The 24260-nt window shown below is 42.0% G+C and overlaps 1 protein-coding gene across 1 annotated transcript in view; it reads right to left on the bottom strand.

The window, feature by feature from the left end:
* Nucleotides 1-24260, bottom strand: part of TANGO6 (transport and golgi organization 6 homolog) — a 153003-nt gene that overhangs the window by 120496 nt on the left and 8247 nt on the right. The window contains exons 4-7 of the mRNA XM_080936912.1: nt 21117-21258; nt 20010-20146; nt 17768-17930; nt 14583-14665 (exon numbers count right to left, since the gene is read on the bottom strand). Of these exons, the coding sequence (XP_080793038.1) occupies nt 14583-14665; nt 17768-17930; nt 20010-20146; nt 21117-21258 (525 nt within the window). The remainder of the gene's footprint in view (nt 1-14582; nt 14666-17767; nt 17931-20009; nt 20147-21116; nt 21259-24260) is intronic.

Raw genomic sequence — 24260 nt, 5'->3', positions numbered from 1 at the left:
ATGTCTATAATCTCAGCATCGCCAAGGAAGGATGATCAAGATCACTGAACATTTCAGGCCAGCCTGGACTACACAGAAGTTCCAGGTTAGCCTGGGTTACATAGCAATACCTTGTCTTTGAGTGAGATAAAGACAGGAAAAGACAGGGAGGGGGCTGTTGGAGAGAGTGCTCAGTCAGTAAAGCACTTGCTGTAAAAACATGAGCACCTCAATTTGACCCCCAGCACCCACACGAAAGGCTGTCACAGGCACAAGGGTTACCCGAGTGCTAGGAGGCAGAGACAGGAGTACCCACAGGGCTCACTTACCAGCCCATCTACCCAACGAGCCCGACTTAGTGAAAGACCCCATCTCAACATATAAAGTGGAGAGCCACTCAGGAAGCCAGCTAACACTGATCTCTGGCATCTCTGTATACATACACACATATGTACACATATACTCATGAGCATGTGCATACACATACAACAAACAAAAAAATAAATGTAATAATCACTTCGATATGTTTAAAAAATCGTAATGATCTAAAGTTGGCCATGGTGGCAAATGCCTGTAACTCTGGTACTCAGGAGACAGAGGGGGAAAAGTTCAAGCCCAGCCTGGTCTATACAGTTCCAGGCTAACTGGGGCTACACATTACATACACAATGTATATGCATATATAACTCTCCCTGTTAGCTTTAGCTGTTCTACTTAGATGAGGATGGGAACCTTGACAAGAACACTGAGGTACAAATCAATGCTGTTTCTAAGAAAGGCAAGTCTGTAGAGAGCTTCGTGCAGATTGGAAAAGCTGTTTCCCCAACAAACCCTGTCCCTTTAAATGAACTCTAACTTTCCACACTAGTCATGCCTCTTGACTCCTCTGTGGAACCTGATAACTAAAGAGCCTGTTTCCTGTGCACGATCTAATTTCCATAAGCTGCAAATGAAGGGCCTCGAAGGGCTGTGTTCAGAGGCAATATGCAGGCCTAATTACAGCATCACCAACTGGGGGGGGGGGAGACCCAGCAGATAGCTAAGGGCCTATTGTCTTCTCTGGAGCCCTGTTCTCAGAGGAAGTACTGTGGAGCCATCCTTCTGCACCAGCATCTTTTGATGGCTCGATAAGGCCAGCACACTTCAGACTTTACTATTTTTGTTTTGTTTTGTTTTTGCAATGATAGACACTGAGCCCAGAGCTCACGCAGAGCTACAGCCTGAACTCAATTTTAACACGGCTTCAATCAAGCATTTCCCAAAAAAAAAAAAAAAAGTGATTTCATATTTAGAAAAAAAAACTGTACAGCTATTTATACAAATACATTATTTAATTAGAACAGTTTTTTCAAGACAGGGTTTCTCTGTGTAGCTCTAGCTGTCCTGGAGCTCCCTGTTGACCAGGCTGGCCTTAGAGATCTACCTGAAGCCAGGACCAAAGGCGTGCGCCACCACCACCCAGCTATTTAATTTTATACAAAAGCTAGGAAACAAGTACTAAGTGTCAGTTACATGCTAGGCAAGTGTGAAGTGCTGTGAATACAAGGGCGAAGGTGGCTTCAGAGAAGCTTACATTCTCATGGGGAAGACAGAAAACAACCACTAGGTAGAGGGAAGCACTAACCCCCCCCCCCCAAATGAACATAAAAATAGAAATATTTTGGCTCATCTCAATAAATGACACTTCTGTGACATTTCAAAGAATCCAATGCTTCTGCTTGACTTATACATGGCTGCCTCCTCTTTAACAACATCAGTATTCTTCTTGTACGGAGTTTAAATCTACATCTGTCAAACTTTCTTGAAGGCAGAGGCAGGAAGAACTGCATTAAGTTCAAGGCCAGCATGGTCTACATGGAGAACTCCAGGAGGGAGGGAGGGAGGGAGGGAGGGAGGGAGAGAGAGAGAGAGAGAGAGAGAGAGAGGGGGGGGGGGGGAGAGAGAGAGAGAGAGAGAGAGAGAGAGAGAGAGAGAGAGAAAGGAAGAAAGAAGTTAAAAACAGTAACCAAAATCCCAAAACAGACTGGATGTGGGAGATTTAAAGCCAGCAATGCTAAGCATTAATTTTTTAAACTAAATTTTATGTATTTGTACATAAAATACATAATATACATCTAGTAATCAGATTATTATTTGCAAGCGTTAGATCTCTCACTCCACCAAATGAGTTCAGGGAAACTGAACTCAAGGCATCAAATACAGAAGTAAGCTAAGATTCACTCCCTCCACCATCTTGCTGGTTCCAACAGTAAGTATTAAAATGGTTCAGCTCAGGGATGGAGAGATGGCTCAGCAATTAGAAGCACTTGTTGCTCTAGCAGAAACATGGTTCAATTCCCAGCACCCATATGATGATTTGAAACTATCTGTATCTCCAGTTCCATGAGATTCAAAGACCTCTTCTGGCCTCCACAGACAATGGGTTTACATACATACCTACATGCTGGCAAAACATTCAAACACATAAAAAATTAATTAAAAAAAAAAAAAAAACTTAAAGCCCTACCTCACATTCTCTTGGTTTTTATGGACCTATTTTATAATTTACTCTTTTAAATATTTATTGAAACATCTAAACTTTCAACTTGATTAAAGTGTAACAAATTTCTGTTTTCATTTCTATCAGTCCCGGTATTCAAGATAAAACCCCATTTGGCTGAAATGTTCCTGGTTACTGAGAGTGTTTACAGAGGTAAAGATCACTAATAAAATGTGAAGGATGTTAAAGCTGAAGCAGGCAAGGGAGCAGGCTGTAAAGGCAAGCTCAGCTTCAACTCTGCTTTAGGAAATGCTTTCCGGGGGCGAAGGAACAGGTGCTGTGGTTTTCCAGTCAGAAGAGTTGAGAAGTAAAACACAGACCAATAGGGAGCTGTGGAAACTGCTACAGCTCAGAGCAGATTACAGAGAATATAAAGTTGTACAGATGACCCTGAAGGCAGCCTGGGATTCCTTTGTCCCTTTCAGTAGACTGCACCTCAGCTTTCGAAGGTGTCTATGTTAAGTTCTACAGGCATGGACGTCTGCATGTCGGCTCAGAGGACTGCTGTACAACAGAGGATAGATCCAAATTTCTAGACATTGTTCAGCAGGTAGACACTCAGCACTACTGACACTCTGTTTGACAGGGAGATCCCTGAGGGCAAGGCTGGCTCTCAGCCATTCCTGTACCAACTGGGCAAAGCGCCCACACTCAGTAGGTCCTGGCACACATTCTTGAGAAGAACTAGAGAAAAGACACAGTGAGCAAGAGTCTGGTTTTTATTTTCACAACAATCTCCTTAGGTAGAGAAGTTAAACTGAACTATCCTGTATCTTTGTTTGGTTGGGTAGGGGCTTATGGAGCACAGACTAACCTCTAATTCATTATGAACTTACTTTTTTTGTCTTTTCTTCCTTCCTTTCTTTCTTTCTTTTTTTTTTTTTTTAAGACAGGGTCTTATTATTTAGCCCTGACTATCCTGGAACTCACTGTGTAGACCAGGCTGGCCTCAAACTCAGAGATCTACTTGCCTCTGCCTCTCAAGTGCTGGAATTAAAGGCATGTGCAACTATGCCAGGCTATTTTTTTTTTTTTTGTTTTGTTTTTATTATTTACTTACTTACTATGAACTTTCTAATCCTCCTGAGTCAACCTCCCCAGTACTGCAACTGAGGACGGGCCATCACATGTAGTTTATATGCTATGTTGGAGATGAAATTCATAGCTTCAGGGTTCAGTAGTTAAGAACATTAACTGGGAGCTGGAGAGATGGCTCAGTGGTTAAGAGCACTGACTGCTCTTCCACAGGTTCTGAGTTCAGTTCCCAGCAACCACATGGTGGCTCACAACCATCTGTAATGGGATCTGATGCTCTCTTCTCGTGTATCTGAAGACAACAACAGTGTACTCAGATACATAAATAAATAAATCTTTAAAAATAAGAAAAGGAAGAAATCCATAGCTTTACACGTTAGGCAAGCATCCTAGCAACTTAGCCACATTCCCAGCCCTCTCTTTATCAAACCTATAGCTATAGACTACTCAATGAGTACTAATTAACTTAGGATAACAGAACCTCAGCTACTAAAGAAAGAAAAAAAATAGGTAAAAGATTCATGTATTTCTGTTTCAAAGAAAACAAAACAGAAAGGCATTGTCACAAGCTCCACCCCTCATTTCAGAGACTGTCACTACAGTCTTCTCATTGCAGTGTGTGTATGTATGAGTGTGTCTGCAGGTGCTCACGGAAGCCGCAGGCATGGAATCCCCCAAGAGCTGGAGTTAAAGGCAGTTGTGAGACACCGGACATGGGTGCTGGGAATCTGACCCTGGTCTTCTGCAATTACAGTACAGATTCTGAACAGCTGAGCCATTCTCCAGCCTTAGACTACAGTCTGGGCACAGCCCCAGAGACCACAATAGCTACTGAGAACTAACCAGGGAGTCAGGAGATAGGAAACTTGGGTGTGAATTTTGATTCTACCACCTAGGAGACTGCTCAAAATCATAATATGATTATATAGATATGTACGTATGTATGTATGTATGAATAAACATGGATAAGACCTGTTTATTTTTGAGACAGGGCTTCATTATATAGACCAGGCTGTCCTTGAACTCACAGAGGACAACCTACCTCTGATTATCCAAGGTTGAGATTAGAGACTTGTGCCATGGTGCCAAGGCTGTTTGGTTGTCTGGAACTTTTTATTCAGTGATTTCATATGTGTATTAAATGTGTCTGTGTGCCATATATGGATGCAAGCTAGAAAGAAGGACCAGATCCCCTGCAGCTAGAATTTCACGAAGTTTTGAGCACTAGATATGGGTGCTGGAAACCCAACTCCGGTCCTTTGGAAGAGCAGTATTATTCTTAACCACTAAGCCATCTCTAACCACATACTTTGGTATTTTTGAAAACAGGATCTTGCCATATAGCCCCAACTGGGCCAATACTCACTAGGTAGTCAAGGATGACCTTAAATTCACTGTAATCCTCCTGCCTCTGCTTCCTAAATGCTGGGCTTCCAGCCCACACTATCATGAAATGTTATTTGTTTTGATATAGTGCTAGAGACCAACTCAGAGTTTCTTGCACACTAGGCAAATAATCCACCATTGAATTACACTCCCAGTCTCCAAGACATTTAAATCTTTGGGTTTTTCTTTATTTTCACTTTATGTGTATGAGTGTTCACCTGGATGCACATATGTATATTCACCACATATGTGCCAATGCCTGAGGAAGTCAGAAGTGGGTCTTTGATCCCTGAGACTGAAATTACAAGCAGTTGTGAGCCACAATGGTTTGGATGAGCAGCCAGTGCTAGTAGCTGCTGAGCCATCTCTCCAGCCCGTCTCAGCCCTTACTTACTGTAGAGCTGCTAAAAGGGTCAATTATGACTGTTCGTATTTTAAGTCAAATGCACAGCTGTATACAATGTAAATTAACTTTATGCTATTAAAACTACTTTTGATACTATAGTAAATGACACTGTTGTCCTTAATGAATGGTTTTATCTTAATACAAACATGATGGAGCTACTCAGATCAGATGGAATCAAGATGGCTGAATAAAACATTGACATTTAGAACAGGCTGGACCTTGTTACCTGTTAAAGACTAAGCTAGTCAAATGCTGCCCTTGACTGCAGAACAGGGATCCTTTTGATAGTGGCATTCCAGAACTTCTAATGCACTTGCTGAGTTTAATTAAGTCATGTGAGAAGAAAAAGAACAAGACTGTTACCTAATATAGCAAGTACTTTGCACTGTGCAAGCTTTCAGAACATATTGCCTAAAACAGTCTTTTTTTAAAGAGTTTCTTTGAGCCAAAAAGGAACTGACAGTTTTTGAGCACTTATATGTTACAGTATGCTATGAACCTACCAAAAGTTACCTTATTTCACCAGGCACGGCGGCACATGCTTATAAAACCAGCATTTGGGAAGTGGAGGTAAAGGATCATAAGTTTAAGGCCAGCCTTGGCTATATAGCACATCTCTGGCCAGCCTAGGGTACATGAGACCACATCTCAAACAAGAAAAGTTACCTTTTCATCCCTACAATTCAAATGGTCAATATGTTCCCTAAAGTGACACAATTAAGTCCTCCTTGGGGCTAATTCAGAGCCCACATAGGCTTGGAGGTCCCAGCATTTCCACCACATTACACCAGAGTCAGAACTGATAACCCAACATCTGTAACTCCCATAGCTCTCAAGGATACTTCTGCTGGTTCTCTGCTTGAAATTTAAGGTCATAATTAATTAAATGAAATTTCTAAATTCTTCTAGGAAGAGGCTAAGGTAAGAGAACTATCTTCCCTAGAAAGCCTTAAAACCTAAAATTTTCACACACACACACACACACACACACACACACACACACGAAGGGGGGGGTTTACTTGACTATCTCTACCAGGGCTGTGAGTTCTGGAAAAATAATCACTTCAAGCTGTTGGATTTTCTTTCTTTACTATTGCTTAAATGTTTTCTAGGTATATTTATTTCATGTGTATGAGTCTTCCTGCATCCATGTCTGTGTACCAGGCGCATACCTGATGCCCACAGAGGTCAAAAGTAGACATCGGATACTCTGAAATATATCTGATACCTGATCACACTATGAACCCCGAAATTGTGTTATTCACTAAAAAAAAAAATTTCTAGATTGTTTGTTTGTTTTCTAGCATACGCCTTTAATCCCAAACAATGAAGGTAAAGTTAGTTTGTAGAAGGAAGCAGCCATGTTTGAAAGTGATGTCTAAATGAGTGGCAGACAAAGTGAGGAATCAGAGAAAGATCTGACAGAATAGGATACGTCCAACTCTCATGAGAAGAAAGGAAGCTACTTAAGGAGCAGTGTCGGGGGAGGGGAAGGGGGCAGGAGGCAGCTTTACACAGGCAGGTAGAGAGAGAGAACAAGCTAAACACAGGTGAGGACAGAATGAACCAGAGAACAAGAAGAAACCAGAAGATTAGAAGAGCTTGCCAAATCAATATGAGGCCAAGCAGAGAAATTCAGGAGAGGCAGAGAGAAAGAGAGAGAGAGGCAGTGGGAGGAGGGAGAGACCATATTAAATCTGTCAGCCTTGAGAGGAGTTTGAACCAGAATAGTTGAGTTGAACCAGCCAGAGTTCAGGAAAAAACTAAAAAGGGTGAGCTCACTCAACAGTAAGTCTCAGAGGTTGAAAACATTATATGGAGGTTAGAAGCTTCCAGCACTAGGCCTACTCAGAGACAACAGTTACTACAGGAGAATAACAGTTATGTTTACACAGGTGGGGGTGAGCCACCATGTCATGTGGGTACTGGGAATTGAACCTGGTTCCCTGCAAGAGCAACTCTCTTGACCACTGCGCCATCTTTCTAGTCTCCCAGTTTCTTTCCTATAAGAGAAAAAGTTAATTCATGAAAATTCCTAAAATGTACAGTGTCAAGAGTAAACTCTACTATAAACTGTAGATTAACATAGTATTGATATGTTAATGTAGGTTCATCAATTGTAACAAGGTACTACCACGAAGAGCGCAAGCTAGAGTCGGAGGCTGTCTGAGGGCTGGGGTGTAAGGGGAACGCTGTGAAACTTCTCTAAACAGCCAGCTGAGGTGAGAGAATGGTGAGTTAGAGGCCTCCTGAACTACATAGCAAGGCCCTGTCTCAAAACCCCAAAAAGAGGGTGGGAGGAAGAGGAAGGTAGTGGTGGGGTAGATGAAAAACGAGGAAGAGATGTGAGCGAGGAGGGAAGGAAGAGAAAGGAGAGAGGGAAAGAAATCAGCTTCCCAGGCTGATGGACTGCATCTGTGGTTTCAGTAACAGATTGAAACATCAGGGCAGGTGCATATGCATTGAATACAGACAGACACTTCGGGGCAGGTGCATATGCACTGAATACAGACCATTGAATACATACAGACACTTCCCCGCCATTAGCCATTAAAAAACAGAATTGGGCCAGGTGCTGGTGGCACACACCTTTAATCCCAGTACTCAGGAGGCAGAGGCAGGTGGATCTCCTATGAGTTTGTGGCCAGCCTGGTCTACAGAGCTAGTTCCAGAACAGCCAGAGATACACAAAGAAACCCTGTCCCAAAAAAGCAAATAACAACAACTACAACAAAAAGAATTTGGGAAGGAAAGCAGAAAGATCAAAAGTTCAAAGCAAGCCTCAGTCACATAGAAAGTTTGAGGCCAGCCTTGGCCAGAAAGACCCTATCCTAAAAACGAAAAAACAAGCAAACAGAGGCTGAGGATGTGGTTCAAGTGGTAGACTTGCTCGCCTAACAAGCATGAAGCCTTGGGTTCAAGACCTAGCACGGCATAAAACAGGCACTGTGATGAACACCTGCAATCCCAGCACTCGAAAGGCGGAGGCTGGAGAATCATAAGTTCAAGGTAATCCTCGTGTGCATGTATGCATGTGTGTTGCATTGAAGGCCAGCCTGAGCAACCCAAGAGTGTCTCAAACAAAGAAACAAAAATTGATATTGAAAGATATACCCAGGTTATCTGCAAATCCTAATCCTTGAATTTTTAAGACTTTAGGAATCCTTAAGCCAATTCCCTAAAGAGTCTTAAGAACAACTATCAACTATAGAGTCTGTATTTTTTAAAAATAGTTATTCTAAATGTTTTCTAAAGGTCCTTCTCATCTAAATTTCTACTATTCTAACTTTCTCTGTAAGACTAATTAAAAATCCAGAAAGAGTCAAATGCACAATCCGACAAAGCAACCCTAACTAGAAACCCACTACAATGGATGGGAAATGACCTGGATAATTAAAGTCAAGATTCACCAAATCTGGAAACAGAGATAAAATGGAAATGAGGAAATACAAAATAATAAATTAACTATCTTCTAGTCTTTCCTACAAAGTATTTCTTCTGCTCTTCACAAGCCTTAGGCAAATGCTGTAATTAATACTTCAGGAAAATCCCCTTTCCCCCCATCTGAGAATATGGCCTGTCTGCTAAAGAGCAGAGCATGTCCAGATAAGAAAGTACAGTGAGTTTCCTGTGCTAACAAGACACCTGGGCCTGTTCACCTCTCCAGGCAAAGAAAACATGGACTCAACAGTGCCAGGAGGACAAAAAAATGCAAGTACTGAGGGGCCTGGTGCCAGACCCTCTTTAGGGAGTGACTCAACTAAGAACAGGAGTTGCCACTTCATCCTTTCTGGGTGCAGATAATGTACAGCATGAAAGGTGCAGAGCACACAGAAGTGTGCACCTATATGACCTACCATAATCAAGTGCCCTCTCTCTGCTATAGAGAAGGATGCACGTGTCAAAAGATCTTCCTTCCTCTTACTCCCACCACACAATTCTGATGTGCCACAGAGAAAAACCAAAACAAAATTAAGAAGTCAGAGAGTTGAGAGCTTAGTCTTTTAAAAATAGTTTAATGCTTTTAGAAGGATGCATTTCTAGCATGCAGTCTCTGGCCTTTTCTGGGGGTGCATGCCAGATCCCTTTAGAGGGCCCTTAAGATACTCACCAGGTGCAGTGGCACAGCCTGTAAACTCAGCACCCACTGAAGCAGCTCGGCAGCTCAGGGATGAAGGGCACAAGGTTACCTGGGCTATCTTTTAAGAAATACAGGTAATCTTAGTACTGGAAGTCCAGACACACTCATGGCTACTACTCTGGAGAGCCTGAGTTACAACCTCAGCACTACCAAAACAAAATGAATTATATGAAATGTGAATACCTCAAAATGCATAGAAATCAGTAGACATACAAAGAAGCGAGAAGCTAGAACCCATAATCGGAAAAAAACAGCAAAAACACTCAAAACTAGTCCATGGTGATAGCATCCATGTGACAGCACACACCTTAATTCCAGCACTCAGGAGGCAGAGGCAGGTGGATCAGATCTCTGAGTTTGAGGCTAGGCTGGACAACCAGGGATACATTGTCTCCCCGTCTCAATGGGGGGAAAATCAATAGGATTAATTCCTCTCAAAAGGGGGTTGATTCCCTCAGAAGTAGATTAACCCCATCCCACCCAACCCAAAAGAAGGCTGGAAAGAAGGCCCTGTGAGGGTCTGGAGAGATGGCTCAGAGGTTAAGAGCACTGACTGACCTTCCAGAGGTCCTGAGTTCAATTCCCAGCAACTACATGGTGGCTCTCAACCATCTGTAATATGTTTTGATGCCCTCTTCTGCTGTGTCTGAGACAACTACAGTGTACTCACATGTATAAACTAAATAAATTTACTGACTGTTCTTCAGGAGGACCTGAGTTTCTCAGAACCCATATGGTAGCTCACAACCTCTCACAATTCCAGACTCAGGGAATCCAATGCTCTCACTAGTCTCTGAGGGCACTGTGTGCATGAGGTACACAGATACATGCATGTAAAACGCCCAGACACATAAAAAATTTAAAGGAATAGTAGAATTAAAAGACAAACTCACTAAAATCACTGTAAAAATATATTCTATACTTTCAAAATAGTAAAGGAAAGGATGAATAAGAGCATTGAAAGATAATTAATTTAAGGCTAGCCTGGACTACAAGTGGGGAGATCCTGCCTCAGAGGGATAAAGTCATGCTAAGACCACATTCTGTGTGGTCTCCTGTAGGTGAGTCTATAGAGACAGGAAGTAAAATAGTGGTTGCTTAGGGCTGGGGGTGGGGTGAGGTGGAGTGTGAGGATAGTAGTAAGGATGTGAGGCTTCCCTCAGGGTAAAGATCTTTTACGATTATACTGTGATCATGGTTGCACAACCCTGAACTGTACACTTTAAATGAGTACTGTATGTTGTGTGGATTTTAGCTCAGTAGATCCATTAGCAGAAGGAAAAGAGAGAAAAAACAGCTGGAAATGTTCCCAGATGCCTCTTGGAAACTAAATAGCCTCTTGTTACCCAGTGAGTAGCTGGATCAAATCATGATTTCCAGATGTCTTCCTCATTTCCTGCGTGTAAACTGTACACTATAATTTAGTATTAGCAGAATGTTAATAAAGATTACACTGCCTTTGTTGCTAAATTCCACACTGTGTTTACCATTCTCCCCCAGCATACACAGCTCCTCTGTTTTCTAACTGCATTGAGGCTGCCAAATCCTCGCAGGGAGCAGTAACTGTCTGCAGTGTCCCTGTGCCTTCACTACGGTGCAGCCAACCCGACAGAACTAATGGCTGACTCTCTGAGTGAAAGGGTCTTATTGGTGGTGGTGGTGTCTTTTCTTCCTTTCTTTTTTTTTTTTTTTTCAAAAGAGCTGATGATCTTATTTTCACACTTCACAATATAAGTGAAAACTGCACTTTCTTGTATCATTTTTATTGTTTTGTCTTTCTGGTTGGGGAAGCGAGGTTTGAAACAGAGTCTCACTATGTGGCATTGGCTGGGCTGGAACTGGAACTCATTTTGTAAACCAGGCTGGCTTTCAACTCGCAGAAATTGGTCTGCCTCTGCTTCTGAAGCACTAGGATTAAAGACACGAGCCACCATGTGCAGCTGAGTTTCGATATTTTTGGTAGGGATATTGGGGCGTGGGGCACAGGGAGGGTTGACATTGGGCTCCATGTGTAGTGCTGGCTGTCCTGGAATTTGATCCCTAGACCAGGCTGATTTCAAACTCACAGAACTCCTGATACTGTTTCCCAAGTGCTGGGCTTAAAGACATAAGACACCACTGCCTGGTTGATTTTTGAAATTTTAAGTATGCATCTTATATCTACAGATTTATTACTTACAGGAAAGGCTATGACTTCAGATTCACTCTCTGGGAGCTAGATGTGGTGCCACATGCCTTTAATCCCGACACTCAGGAGACAGAGGTAAGCAGATCTCTGTGAATTCAGGGCCAGCCTGGTCTACATATTTAGTTCCAGAACAGCCAGGGCTATACAATAAGACCCTCGCATACCTTAAAAAAAATAAAAATGAAAACAAAAATAAGCATTCAGTCTCTGCCCTCACAGTCAGCTAAGAGAAGGGTAAGAGTCTTGCAGCTCCATAACCAGAGGTCCAGCAGTCCGGTTCCTAGGACTTATCCAGCAAAACAGAAAACACGATACGATAATGAAATGCACATGACTGGGTAATATTACAGTTTCTTATTTTTTTATTTTTCCAAGACAAGGGCTCACTGTGTATCCCTGGCTGACCTGGAACAAACTCTGTAGACCAGGCTGGCCTAAAACTCAGAGATCCACCTGCCTCTGCCTCCTGAGTGCTGAGATTAAAGGTGTGTACCACCAGCACCTGCATACAGGGTGTCAATATGCTGTCCTTGGGACTCTTTTCCTACACCAGTCTACTCTCAAACTCAGGATCTGCCTCCCAAGCTGGGGATATAGGCATGTACTGCAACATTCAGCCCAGGAGTTTTGGGTGTTTTTTTTTTTAACTTTTTAAAAGATTATCTTATGTGTGTGAGTGTTTTGCTTGCATTTTGTATATCTGTGTACTGCATGAATGCCTGGTGTCTGAGGTGACCTGAAGAAGGCACTGGATTTCCTGGAATTAAAGCAGTGGTTGGTTCTCAACCATCCTAATGCTGCTACTCTTTAATACAGTAGTTCCTCATGGTGTGTGACTTCCAAGCATAAAATTGTTTTTGTTGCTATTTCATAACTATAATTTTCCACTGTCATGAATCACAATGTAATTATCTCTGTATTTTCCAAGGGTCTTAGGTGACCCTGTAGAAGAGTAGATCATCCCCAAAGGGATTGTGACCCATAGGTTGAGATCCACTGAATTAAGACTTACAGATGGTTACGAACCACCATGTTGATGCTGGAAATCAAAGCCAGGTCCTCTGGGAGAGCAGCCAGTGCTCTTAACGGCTGAGCTATCTCTCTGGTCTTGTTTTGTTCTAAGCAATCACTTTTGGAAACTGAAGGTCCCAACAGCATTGTGCTGGCTCTGAGGAGGCAGCCCTGAGCTCCATCACATGAGGTAAGGCACACAGCATAACAAGAGAGGACAGGTGACAGGGAGACCATCAGGGAGAGCACAGCCTCTTCTTTCCTAACAACCCTTTCTAATAACTAGCCAGAGTTCCACTGAATACCATCAATGCCTTCTGAGAGCAGCGCCTCAGTTTCCCCAACTGTCTTTCATGCTCTGTGTGAGTGTGTATGTGCGCTCACGCGAGCATCCCTCCCTCTCTGTCTCTCTAAAATATGGTCCCATGTACCCAGGCTGGCCTTTAACTCACTATATAGCTGAGGATGACTTTGAACTTCTAATCTTCCCAGGTCAGCTTCTCAAATGCAGAATTTAAACATGTGTCACCACTCAGACTTAGACACAATCTCTTAAGGATTCCATACCACCTCCCAAATACTGCCACACCAAAGACAATGCTTCCAGCACATAAAACTCTGGGGGACATTCTCAAACCACAGCCTAACCATAGCACATATGAAGCACAGTGTACATGAAGTAGCCAAAGCAGCACTATTCGTAAAAGCAGATGAGTGGATATGCAAAAATGTGGCCTAATACAATCGAGTATTATTTTGTAATAAAAAAGATCCATGCTATGATGCAGAATAACATTAAAGTATACCAAATGAAAAAAGCCAGTCACAAGGATCATACTGAACACCTTGAGTTATATGCAATGTCTAGAACAGTAAATCTATCTCTGAGGCAATGAAATGCTCTAATATTAATTATGATGATGCTTGTACAAATCTATGAGTTTAAAAGTCATTGTTATCTGTATTTTTAAATGTGCAAATTGTATGCATATGTCAGGAAAGCTGTAAAAAGAAAAATTTTACTATACATCCAAATGTTTACCAACTAACAATCGAAATGTGGAATGTCATGCAACAGAACTGTGTAGCAGTGAAAAGGCACAAAAATGAGCGAAGACACGGTGGTCGCCTCAGTCTCAACTTCAGTGACTACAGCTTCCTTCCTTCCTTTTCCTTCTTTTTTATAGAAGAAAAGAGTTTAAATGTTGCCATTCATAAACTAACCAAACTTCTGTCCAGTAATGAAGCATAACATGTTATCGTTTTTAAATAAATAAATAGAGACATACTCTCTGTTTGGTTTGGTTTGGTTTTGGCAGCAGGGAAGGGGAAGGAGATGATGACAGCCATAGTCTCACTGTAAAGCCATGGCTGGCCTGGAACTTGCTGTAGCAACCAGACTGGCTTTGAATTACGATGATCCTCCTACTCCTACCTCCTGAGCATAGGGATTACAGGTGTATATCTCCAGGGCCAGTTAACCAGAACCTGCTTGCTTGCTTCCTTCCTTTAAGATTTATTATTTTTAACTATGTGTATTTGTGTGCACACCTGTATTTGTGGGTATGTGCAGATGGGTATCTGAGGAACCCAGAGGCATTAGATCCCCCCAGGACTAGAGTGAGGAGTTGAGAACCACCCCATGTGGGTGATGGGAACTGAACTCAGGTCCTCTGTAAAAGCATATGTGGTATGTGCTTTTACCCGATGAGCTATCTCTCTAGCCCCTATTCATTCAAAATCTGGAAGTACTGGGTAAAAGGCAAAGTTACAGATACAGTTCAGTGGTACAGTGCTTGCCAGAAGAAGGCCTTTGTTCAAAGTCTGGAACCTTCAAAAACAAAAGGTCTTCAAGTATGAACATTAACTAGCGACATCATCAACTTGAATTACCGACCTTGAACACATCTTCAACACATTGACTAAGTTCTTCTTCAGACACCAAAACAGTTCCTGGCACCATGTCACTTTCTGGAATCACTTTGAAAATAAATAAAATTAATTCCATTCATTACTTTTCTGAATAGAAGACACTAACAAAGCAAAGTTTTATTAGTAAGATAGCCTAGGTAAAACCAGAAAATGAGTATCACTGTATGACATGCCATTTATATGTGATATTCATGAAACCTATGATGTTACTGATGTCAGCTCCCATTCAGAAAAAACAAGTTCTATAACAGAGGACTTTTGTCTTTTTAACAGAGTATTAAAATAGTCCACTTATGGAGGCATAAGCCTATAATCTTAGCACTGCAAAGCTGAGGAGGAAGGCAGCACATTTGGGGCAGAAACAACATAGCTGAGTGCAAAGCCACTCTGTGCTCTATTGCGCTATAGCATGACCTTGTCTCCAAAACCCAAAATTAGGGCTAGAGATAAGGCTCAGCAGAAAAGAGCACTTGCTACTCTTGCAGAGGACCAAGGGTGTTCCAACACTCACTTGGGGGCTCTCAACCACTCATAACTCCAATCCTGGGATCTGATGCCCTCTTCTGGCCTCCTCGGGCACTGCATACATGTGGTGCACAGACATAAATAGGCAAAATGCTTTCAGACTTTAAAAAATAAAAGTAACTGCTTTAAAAAAATGAAAACCCAAACTTAAATAAATATAAAGAGTCCTTCAGACATATATTTAGACTACATATTGTTCTTTATGTAAGTTAAAAATTGGGTGTGCAGTGATGGTACACACCTTTATCCCAGAGTTTGGGAAGCAGAGACATGTATATTTATGAGTTCAAGGCTATCAGAGTGAGTTCCAGGACAGCCAGGGTTACATAAAGAAACCCTGTCTTGAAAAACAAATGGGAAAAAAAATGGGATAAATGAAGCAAAGACGTTTTCTTCTCTTTTGTGTTTTCTTTTGTTCCCTCTTAAAAGATAAAATCTCCTGTAGCCCAGGTTGGCCTTGAACTTATGTAGCCAAGGATGACCCTTCTACCTCCTCCTCCCAAGTGCTAGAACTCCAAGTATGGACCACTATGCTCAACTTATGCAGTGCTGGGCATTGAACCCAGAGCATTGTGCTAGCTAAACAAGTTTATCTACTCAGCTAGACTCTGAGTCCAAAATCTGTAGAGATGGAATTGCTTCTTTGTTGGGACAGTCTCACTAAGTAGCCCAGGCTGGCCTCAAATTCATGCTCCTCCTACTTCAGCCTCTCAAGTGTTAGGATATAGGACTTTGCTACCATGCTCAAAGTTTTTTTTTTTAAAGCTTTATCTTTTTATTTTTAATTAAGTGCATGTATACCTGTACATGTGAGAATAGATACCCACAAAGGCCAAAAGGGGACATGGATCCCTTGCAGCTACAGTTGTGAGCAGCATGGGTGCTGAGAACTAAACTCAGGTCTTCTGCAACGGCAGTAAGTATTCTTAACTACTGGCCCATCCCTTCAGTCCTCCCTTGAATTTTCTGATGGTTGGTGGTGGGCCTCACAGATACCTAGGCAAGAGAGTACCATAATGCAATGCACATGTGGAAGTCAGAGGACAAAATAAAACAAACAAAACCATGCCTATCTTAAAGACTAATAAATGTGGTCATTCCTAATTGCCACACAGGACTGAGAATGAGAAAAGATCATGGAAAGCAAATATTTATAAGAAAACTTTCTCTTCAGACTTTCCGAGACAATGATGCACCAGGGAGGATTGGTCACATTCCCAACAGCCTGGTAGACAGAGGCTGAGGTAGACTATTCAGAAGTTTACTAATGGGCTGCCTGAGTGACATAGTGAGTTTAAGGCTAGCCTAAGTAATATAAGACCTGTGGCTAAATAAAATAACAAACAAACAAACCAACTAACCAAGGGGTTAACAGCACTAGCTGTTCTTCCAGAGAACCCAGCACAACTTCCAGCATCCACATGACAGCTCTGGTTCTAGAGCTATGACACCTTCACACAGTCATGCATGCAAGCAAAACACTAATACACATTAAATAAAAATAATTTTTAAAAAGAGAGAGAGAAGCTGGAGAAATGTCTCAGTGATTAAGAGCACTGGATGCTCCTCTGGGACTCAAGTTCAAGTCCCAGCACCCACATGACAGTTTATAACTGTAACTCCAGTTCCAGGGGATCCACAGCACCAGGCACATATGTGGTGCACATGCATGTGCATGCAGGCAAAATACCCATATGCAGAAAACAAAATAAATAAATCTTTTTAAAAATAAAAATTAAATCAAATGATTTTTCAAAAGTGAGCACTTGTCTAGCATCTTGAGGCTTCAGGTCCAATCACCCAGCACCTCCACCCCCTTTAAAGGAATTAGTCATATTCTTATTTAGTCCCTTTTCTTACCAATATATGACACATGCAAAGCATGTAAAGATGTTGCAAATATAATATCATGCAGGAAGAAAACCTCCCAAACAGACTTCTCAATAGCCTGGAACAAGAGGAACAGAGAGGTCCAGGCCAGGCCCTGACAGTGTTGTATCTATGTGAAAATTTCCAAGTGTGGTCACTGCTCAACAGTCAGTTGAGAGGGTGACTATGCTTTCTCTAGTTGTTAAAGCTACATTTGCTTATGTGAGCGAGCATCCCTGTGCATGTGCTCACCTGCCTGCCACAACACACATGAGGAGGTCAGAAGACAATCTGTGGAAGTTCGTTCTCTCCTATTAGCTGGCTGCTGGGGACTGAACTCAAGTCCCCAGACTCGGCAGCAACACTTTTCCCACTGAGCTATCCGGCTGGCTGTTTTGAAATTTGGACGGTTGTTTTTAAAGATTTTTTAAAAAGAAACTGACATCTTTCTTTGAAGATTTATGCTGAAGGATTTAGGAGTGATATGTCATCACATCTACAACTAACTCTCAATTATTCCAGAATAAACTACATTCATGTGTGTGGAGAGAAATGAAGCAAATGTAACCAAAATGGGAACAGTTGGTGACTGGTAAAGTTTGTCCGAGGGATTCAATGCTCTCTTCTTGGAACTTGAGGAAAGTAGTTACCCAAGTAAAAAGCTAGGAGGGGAGAGGGAAACTGAGGACAGAAAGACACAGACTTAACCCTTTAAGGCTGAACTGTAGAGAGGCACACCACAGCTCCCTCCCTTACCTGCTGTGGTCAAACATCGCTGCAGAGGCGCTAACATGGGCTGAAGCAAATACTTTGGGGCCAGTTCTGGGCGTTCCCTCAACATAGTTATGAAGGTGGTAGTAGCCACTCTTTGAAACTGCCGTGCTGTCAATTTATCTTGAAGATGGAATAAGTCCAGAATCTACAATAAAAAATAACAGTAAGTAAGAGGGGAAACTATTTATAGTTTTTAATTCTTTTAAATGTGTATGAGAGCCAAGCAGTGATTACACATCCCTTTAATCCTAGCACTCAGGAGGTAGACAGGAGGATTTCTCTGAGTTTGAAGCCAGTCTGGTCTACAGAGCGAGTTCCAGGTCAGCCAGAGATACACAGAGAAATTCTGTCTAAAAATAAAAAAATAAAAATAAAAATAAAAACTAAAAAAAAATAATAAACCATAAAATGTGTATGGGTATTTTACATGCATGTGTGTCTGTGCGCCATATGCATGCCTTGCCACAGACGCAAGGAAGGAACATTGGATTCTCTGGGACTGGGCTGCCAGAGAGCAAGTCCCTACGTGAACACAGGAAATTAAATCTGGGTCTTATAGAAGAGCAACCAGTGTTCTCAACCACTAAGCCATCTCCAGCCCCCCCCAAAAGGCATTTATTGAAGCCAAAATTATAAAGTCACTGAGGGACTACTGAATACTGAGTTGACAGAACTGTTTTAATTTAACAACCAAACATCAAAGGATAAAAGCTAAACAGGCTATTGGTGGTGGTAATGGTGGCGATTTGCAATTCTGTTTTTTGTTTGGGGGACTTAGGTAGGTGGCGGTTTGAGACAAGGTCTCACTGTACAGCCCTGGCAGGCCTGGACTTGTTACGTATACCAGGATCAGAGATATATGTGTATATATACCACTTAGACTCAAAGACCCATCTGTCCCTTCCTCTCAAGTGCTTGGATTGCAAGTGCGTGCCAGCATCCCTGGCCAAGATTTATTTTTAGTGTGTGTGCCTATGTGTGTGTGTGTATGTGTGTGTGCATGTACACGCACATATGTGTGAGTGCCCGTGGGGACTAGTAGAGAATGTCAGATCCTCTGGAACTGGAGTTACAGGGTTTTGTGAGCCGCCTGAAAGAGCAGCAATCATTCCTAAGCCTTGAGTCACCCTCCAGTCTAGTTTTTTCTTTTTAAATTGTTACCAAGTTAATTTAACTCATTTACCACTTAGCTCATTTTAGTTTAAAAACTAAAAACATGGAAAAAGAGAAAACCAGATGAAATTTTATTGAGGCTTTTTCCCCAATAGTGCAGTCCAAACTCAAGAGATCTTCTTGCCTTGACGTCCTCAACTCCGGTTTAAGTGTGAGCCACTATGCCCATCTGGTGAGTCACTCTTAAACCTAACAATCAGGTTGTCTTCTTCCACATTATTAAGAAGGATCTGGGGCTGGAGAGAAGGCTCAGCAATTAAAAGCACTGACTGCTCATGCAAAAACCAGAGTTTGGTTCCTAGCACCCACACAAAGCAGCTCAAACTGCCTTGTTCTAATTTGATTTTCTGTTATGGTGATAAGCCACTCTGGCCAAGAGCACCTTGTGGAAGGAAAGGCCTTATTTGGCTTACAGGTTATACAGTTCATCATTAAGGGAAGCCAAGGCAGGAACTAAAGCAGAAATCAGGGAGGAAGGAGGAATGCTACTGACTGGCTTACTCCTCGTGGGTTGTCAGCTTGCCTTCTTATATAACTGGTGACCACCTGCCCAAGGGTGGCATTGCCCACAGTGAGCTAGGCCTTCCACAATAAGCATTAATCAAGTAAATTCCCCACAGATATGCCCATAGGCCAATCTGATAGAGGCAATTCCTCAACTGAGATTTCTTCTCGAATAACTCTAGTTTGTGTCAAGTTGACAACTGACCAGCAAATACCTGTAGCTCCAGGATACAGGATGATGTGGGTGTGTGCATGCATGTGCATGTAGGATGAAGTGGTTGGTCCCCACCAGACACAATGACTCCCACCTGTAACCCCAACACTAGGGAAGCTGGTGCAGGAGGATCGCTCCCAACCTGAGCTGTACATCAAGTTCTAAGCCAGTCTATACTACAGCTGCCCTGTCCCAAACAATATAAAAAAAGTCATCTACTAAATAGTGAAATGAAATTCAATGTCGCTCTTCCATCAGTTTGAGAGCATTTGCTGCCCTGTACGTGGATTAGCAGACAACACGTGATGAGTCAACAGTAACTAGACGACTTACCTGCGGGCAGATGTCCTTGTAGTAGCTCTCTGGGGAAAGGGACTGCTGGGGACAGGAGGCCAGAATCTTTGCAATCAAGTCACATTTCTTCCAGTCGGCAGCTGTGGCCTCAGCATCGCTCCCACCAGCTGCCCCCGCTGTTACATACAAAGAGACATCAACTGCTCACAACAGTCCTCATAGAAAGTGCTATGTGATAAATCTGCCTTAAAATATGGGATAAGAAATGTTTCTTTTTCCTCACTGGAAACACTATTTTTAATATTTCATTTATTCTATTATAATTTCATAAACATATAACATGCATCAAAGTTCTCTCTACACCCTCTCTTAATCTCTTCTATCCCCCACCAAAAAAAATTCCTCTGAAAAAAATCTAAGCTGGGTGTGGTGGTAGATGCCTGCAATCTCAGTGCTTGGGAAGATGTCTCTAAAGGGAAAAAATCCAGATGTGGTGAGACATGTCAGATTTAAGGCCAGCCTAGTCTAAATAAAGAGTTCTATCTAGGGTTACATAGAGAAAAGAGAATTCATTGCTAGTAGCCCTGAGAAGCTTTTTTTTTTTTTTAAGTTTAGACAGAAGGAAATATGGATTAAAGTTCAGTTTTCAAAGATGTATGCATTTTCTACCACTTGTGTAACTGCTTAGCTTACATGGTGCATATGCACTGGTACGGCTAGAAGAGCCTCTGTACCTGGAGTTAGAGACGATTGTGAACCACCATGAGGGTGCTGGGAACTGAAGAGCCAGTGCTTTTAACCAAGCCATCTCTCCTGGTCCTTTTACTTGTTTTGAGACTGGGTCTCTACGCAGAATATAGATCAGCTTAATCTCTCACTCTTGAAAATCTTGAGTGCTGAGGTCATAGCATTTGCCAACACACCAGACTTGGAAAAAGTATCCTTACAACAGTCTCCAATCTGCATGCCTTTGAGCATGCTCTACTGGGGTTGAGCTCAGTGACTCATAGATGCTAAGTAAGGGGACTAGGCTGAACTCTACCTCCAGCATTCAGTGAAATGAAATGGCAAAGGCCAGCAATTTACCGCTGACTCTAACTCAAAGGGAAACAGACACCAAAGTAACAGAAACATGTTATTTCTTACCACCTGCTCCTTCCAAAATGCCCCGGACTACTGCCTGAACGCCATTGGGTCTCATCAACCTTTCAGAGAGCAGCTGCCCACATAGACGGCGGAGCCACGCTGGAGCCCGACATCTTAGCTGTGTCTTCACTTCCGTACAGGACTGATTGAAAAGGGGGTGGAGAGGAGTATAAACTGAGGGTCAATGAAACATACAATATGAGACACTGTTTCTAATTTTTGTGCTGGGGAGGTAGTCAGTGGTATATCATGTATTTAATATATGCAAGGATCTGTTTAATCACACACACACACACAGGTGGGGGGGTACATGTGCAATGCCCCCCCACTCTCTCTTTTAAGTCCTAGTAAGTGAACCCAAGGACTTGTGAATACTAGACAAGCCCCCTACCACTGAGCCATACCCCACTCACAAGAGATGCACCTGCCTCTTTAAATGCTGGGATTAAAGGCTGCGTCACCATATCTAGTCTCTCCAATAATTATCTTTGAGGGAAAAACTAAGCTGGCCTGGATGACACAGGCCTATAATCCTAGCTGCTTGAAAAAGGTTAAAGCACAAGGACTCCTAAATTCAAAGCTTGTTAGGCTATAGACCTAACTGACAAGTTACATCAAAACTCTCTTAAAATAAAAAGGTAAGCTACCTAAATGCCAACAATGTATATTAAAATATTTTCCAAACAGATGCTGAGAATAGTAATAGTAACAGCTCTAGTTTAAATTTCTTGAGCTCAAATTATTCCATTTAAAGCATAAAGTACCCAAGTACTTCTGTCAAAAAATATATTGTCCAATAGTCAGATTTTAGTTAAGAAACAAAAACTCAAGACCAAAAGGATGGCTAGTGGGCTGGAGAGATGGCTCAGTGGTTAAGAGCACTGACTGCTCTTCCTGAGGTCCCGAGTTCAAATCCCAGCAACCACATGGTGGCTCCCAACCATCTATAATGAGATCTGATGCCCTCTTCTGGTGTGTCTGAAGACAGCTACAGTGTACTCATATAATAAATAAATCTTTAAAAAAAAAAAAAAAAAAAAGGATGGCTAGTGAGTAAAAGGCCTCACCACCAAGCCTAACGTCCTAAGTTTGAGCCCAGAGCCCACATGATGGAAGGGAAATACTGACTCCTGCTAGCTGTTGTAGGACCTTCCTTCATATGTACTGCATGCCATGCCTGATATGGCATACACACCTTCCTTCTAACAAAATAAATAAACGTAATTTAAAAATTAATACAGAGGCTGACTCAGTATTAATGTAACTCAGTGGTAGACTAGGGTTTTGTTGTTTTGTTTTGTTTTGTTTTGTGTTTGTTTATTTGCTTTTAAGACAGGGTTTCTCAATGTAGCCCTGGCTATCCCGGAACTTTTAGTAGACCAGGCTGGCCCGGAACTCAGAGAACCACCTGCCTCTGCCTCTTGAGTGCTAAGATTAAAAGTGTTCTGAACACCTCCACCACCACCTGCACCACAGACTGTATGCTTAGCATGTACAAGATCCTGGATTCAATCTCTTGCATCACAAATAAAAAGATCCAAAGCCAGGCATACTGGCTCCTGACACTTAGAAGGCTGAAGGAAGAGGAAAGCCACTAGTTTAAGGCCAGCCTGTGCTACGTAGTAGTGAGTAGCCAGCCTGAATTAGAGAGTGAGACTTTGTCTCAAAACAAATACATGCTAAAAAAAGGGAAGGATTGAAAAAGGGGCTTTGACTCTGTCTTCTCCAGAAATCCGATTCCACATGGACAGTGAGACTCACAACCCAATCGATCTGCAGACCAAGGAGCTTAGAGAAACAAATTCCATGGTGGAAGAATTTATGTTACTCACTAATACTTCTGTCGCAAAAAAAATTCATGAAGAGTTTTCTGAACATGCTCTGCTGCAAAAGCATCCAGCTCTACCTTCCAATTACGAAGTTCTTATTAAGGCAGCTAAGTCCAAAAATCTGGAAATGAAGACTGATACAGCCAAGTCATTGGCTGACTCTTTAGACCGAGCTGAATCTCCTCACTTCCCATATCTGAATACTCTGTTAAGGATACTGGCCACTTGCTGTATGATGCAATCAGTCTACTTCTGTTCTGGGATGGATGACTTTCATCACTATGGCTTAGCCTCCCCACATACACACGCTTCACTTCTCCTATCAGAAGATATGCAGACATGGTTGTTCATCGGCTGTTAGTGGTGGCTACTGGGGCTGATTGTACTTATCCAGAGCTGACAGACAAGCATAAGCTTCCAGATATATGTAAAAACCTCAACTTCCAGCATAAAATGGCTCAGTATGCCCAGCGTGCATCCGTAGCTTTTCATACACAGTTGTTTTTCAAAAGCAAAGAAACAGTAAGTGAAGAGCCTATATTCTGTTCGTAAGAAAAAATGCAATTGTGGTGTTAATTCCAAAATATGGCTTAGAAGGTACAGTGTTTTTTGAAGAAAAAGATAAACCAAAGCCACGCCTTACTTATGATGATGAGATACCTTCACTCAGAATAGAAGGTACCATGTTCCATGTGTTTGATAAAGTTAAAGTAAAAATCACATTAGATTCATCAAATCTTCAACATCAGAAAGTCCGCATGGCACTTGTAGAACCACAGATACCAGGAATAAATATTCCTCCCGATGTTTCAGATGTGGATCTTAATGGACCAGGAGGAAAGAAGAGGAAACTTGAAAAGTAGCTACATTCACAGAAAACTCAAAGACTGGCTATGTTGACAACAGCAACAAATTGAAAGCATGCTTACAAGCTCTCTGTGATAGCTACTTTAAAATACATTTCAATAATTAAAAAAACAAAAAACAAATACATGAACTGAAGAGTAGATGGCGTAAGCACATTAGCTGCTATTAGCAGAGGACCTGGGCTCAATTCCAAGCAACTGCATGATGGCTCATAACATCTACAACTCCAGTTCCAGAATATCCAAGCCCCTTTTCTGACCTCTGCAGACACTAAGAAAGACATAGTGCACTTGCAGGCAAAACATTCACACCCATTGAATAAAATAAATATTTTTAAAAATTATATTAAAAACCCAAATATATGTATGTTTATATATTTTATGGGTCATACATACTATATACACTTAGAATTCCAGCACTCAGGAGCCAGAGGGCAGGAGGACCACAA

The sequence above is a fragment of the Micromys minutus genome (genome assembly GCF_963924665.1).
Source record: "Micromys minutus genome assembly, chromosome: 24".
NCBI classification, from domain to species: Eukaryota; Metazoa; Chordata; class Mammalia; order Rodentia; family Muridae; genus Micromys; species Micromys minutus.
The sequence above is the reverse complement of the archived record's forward strand: the minus strand, read 5'-3'. Positions and strand labels throughout refer to the sequence as shown.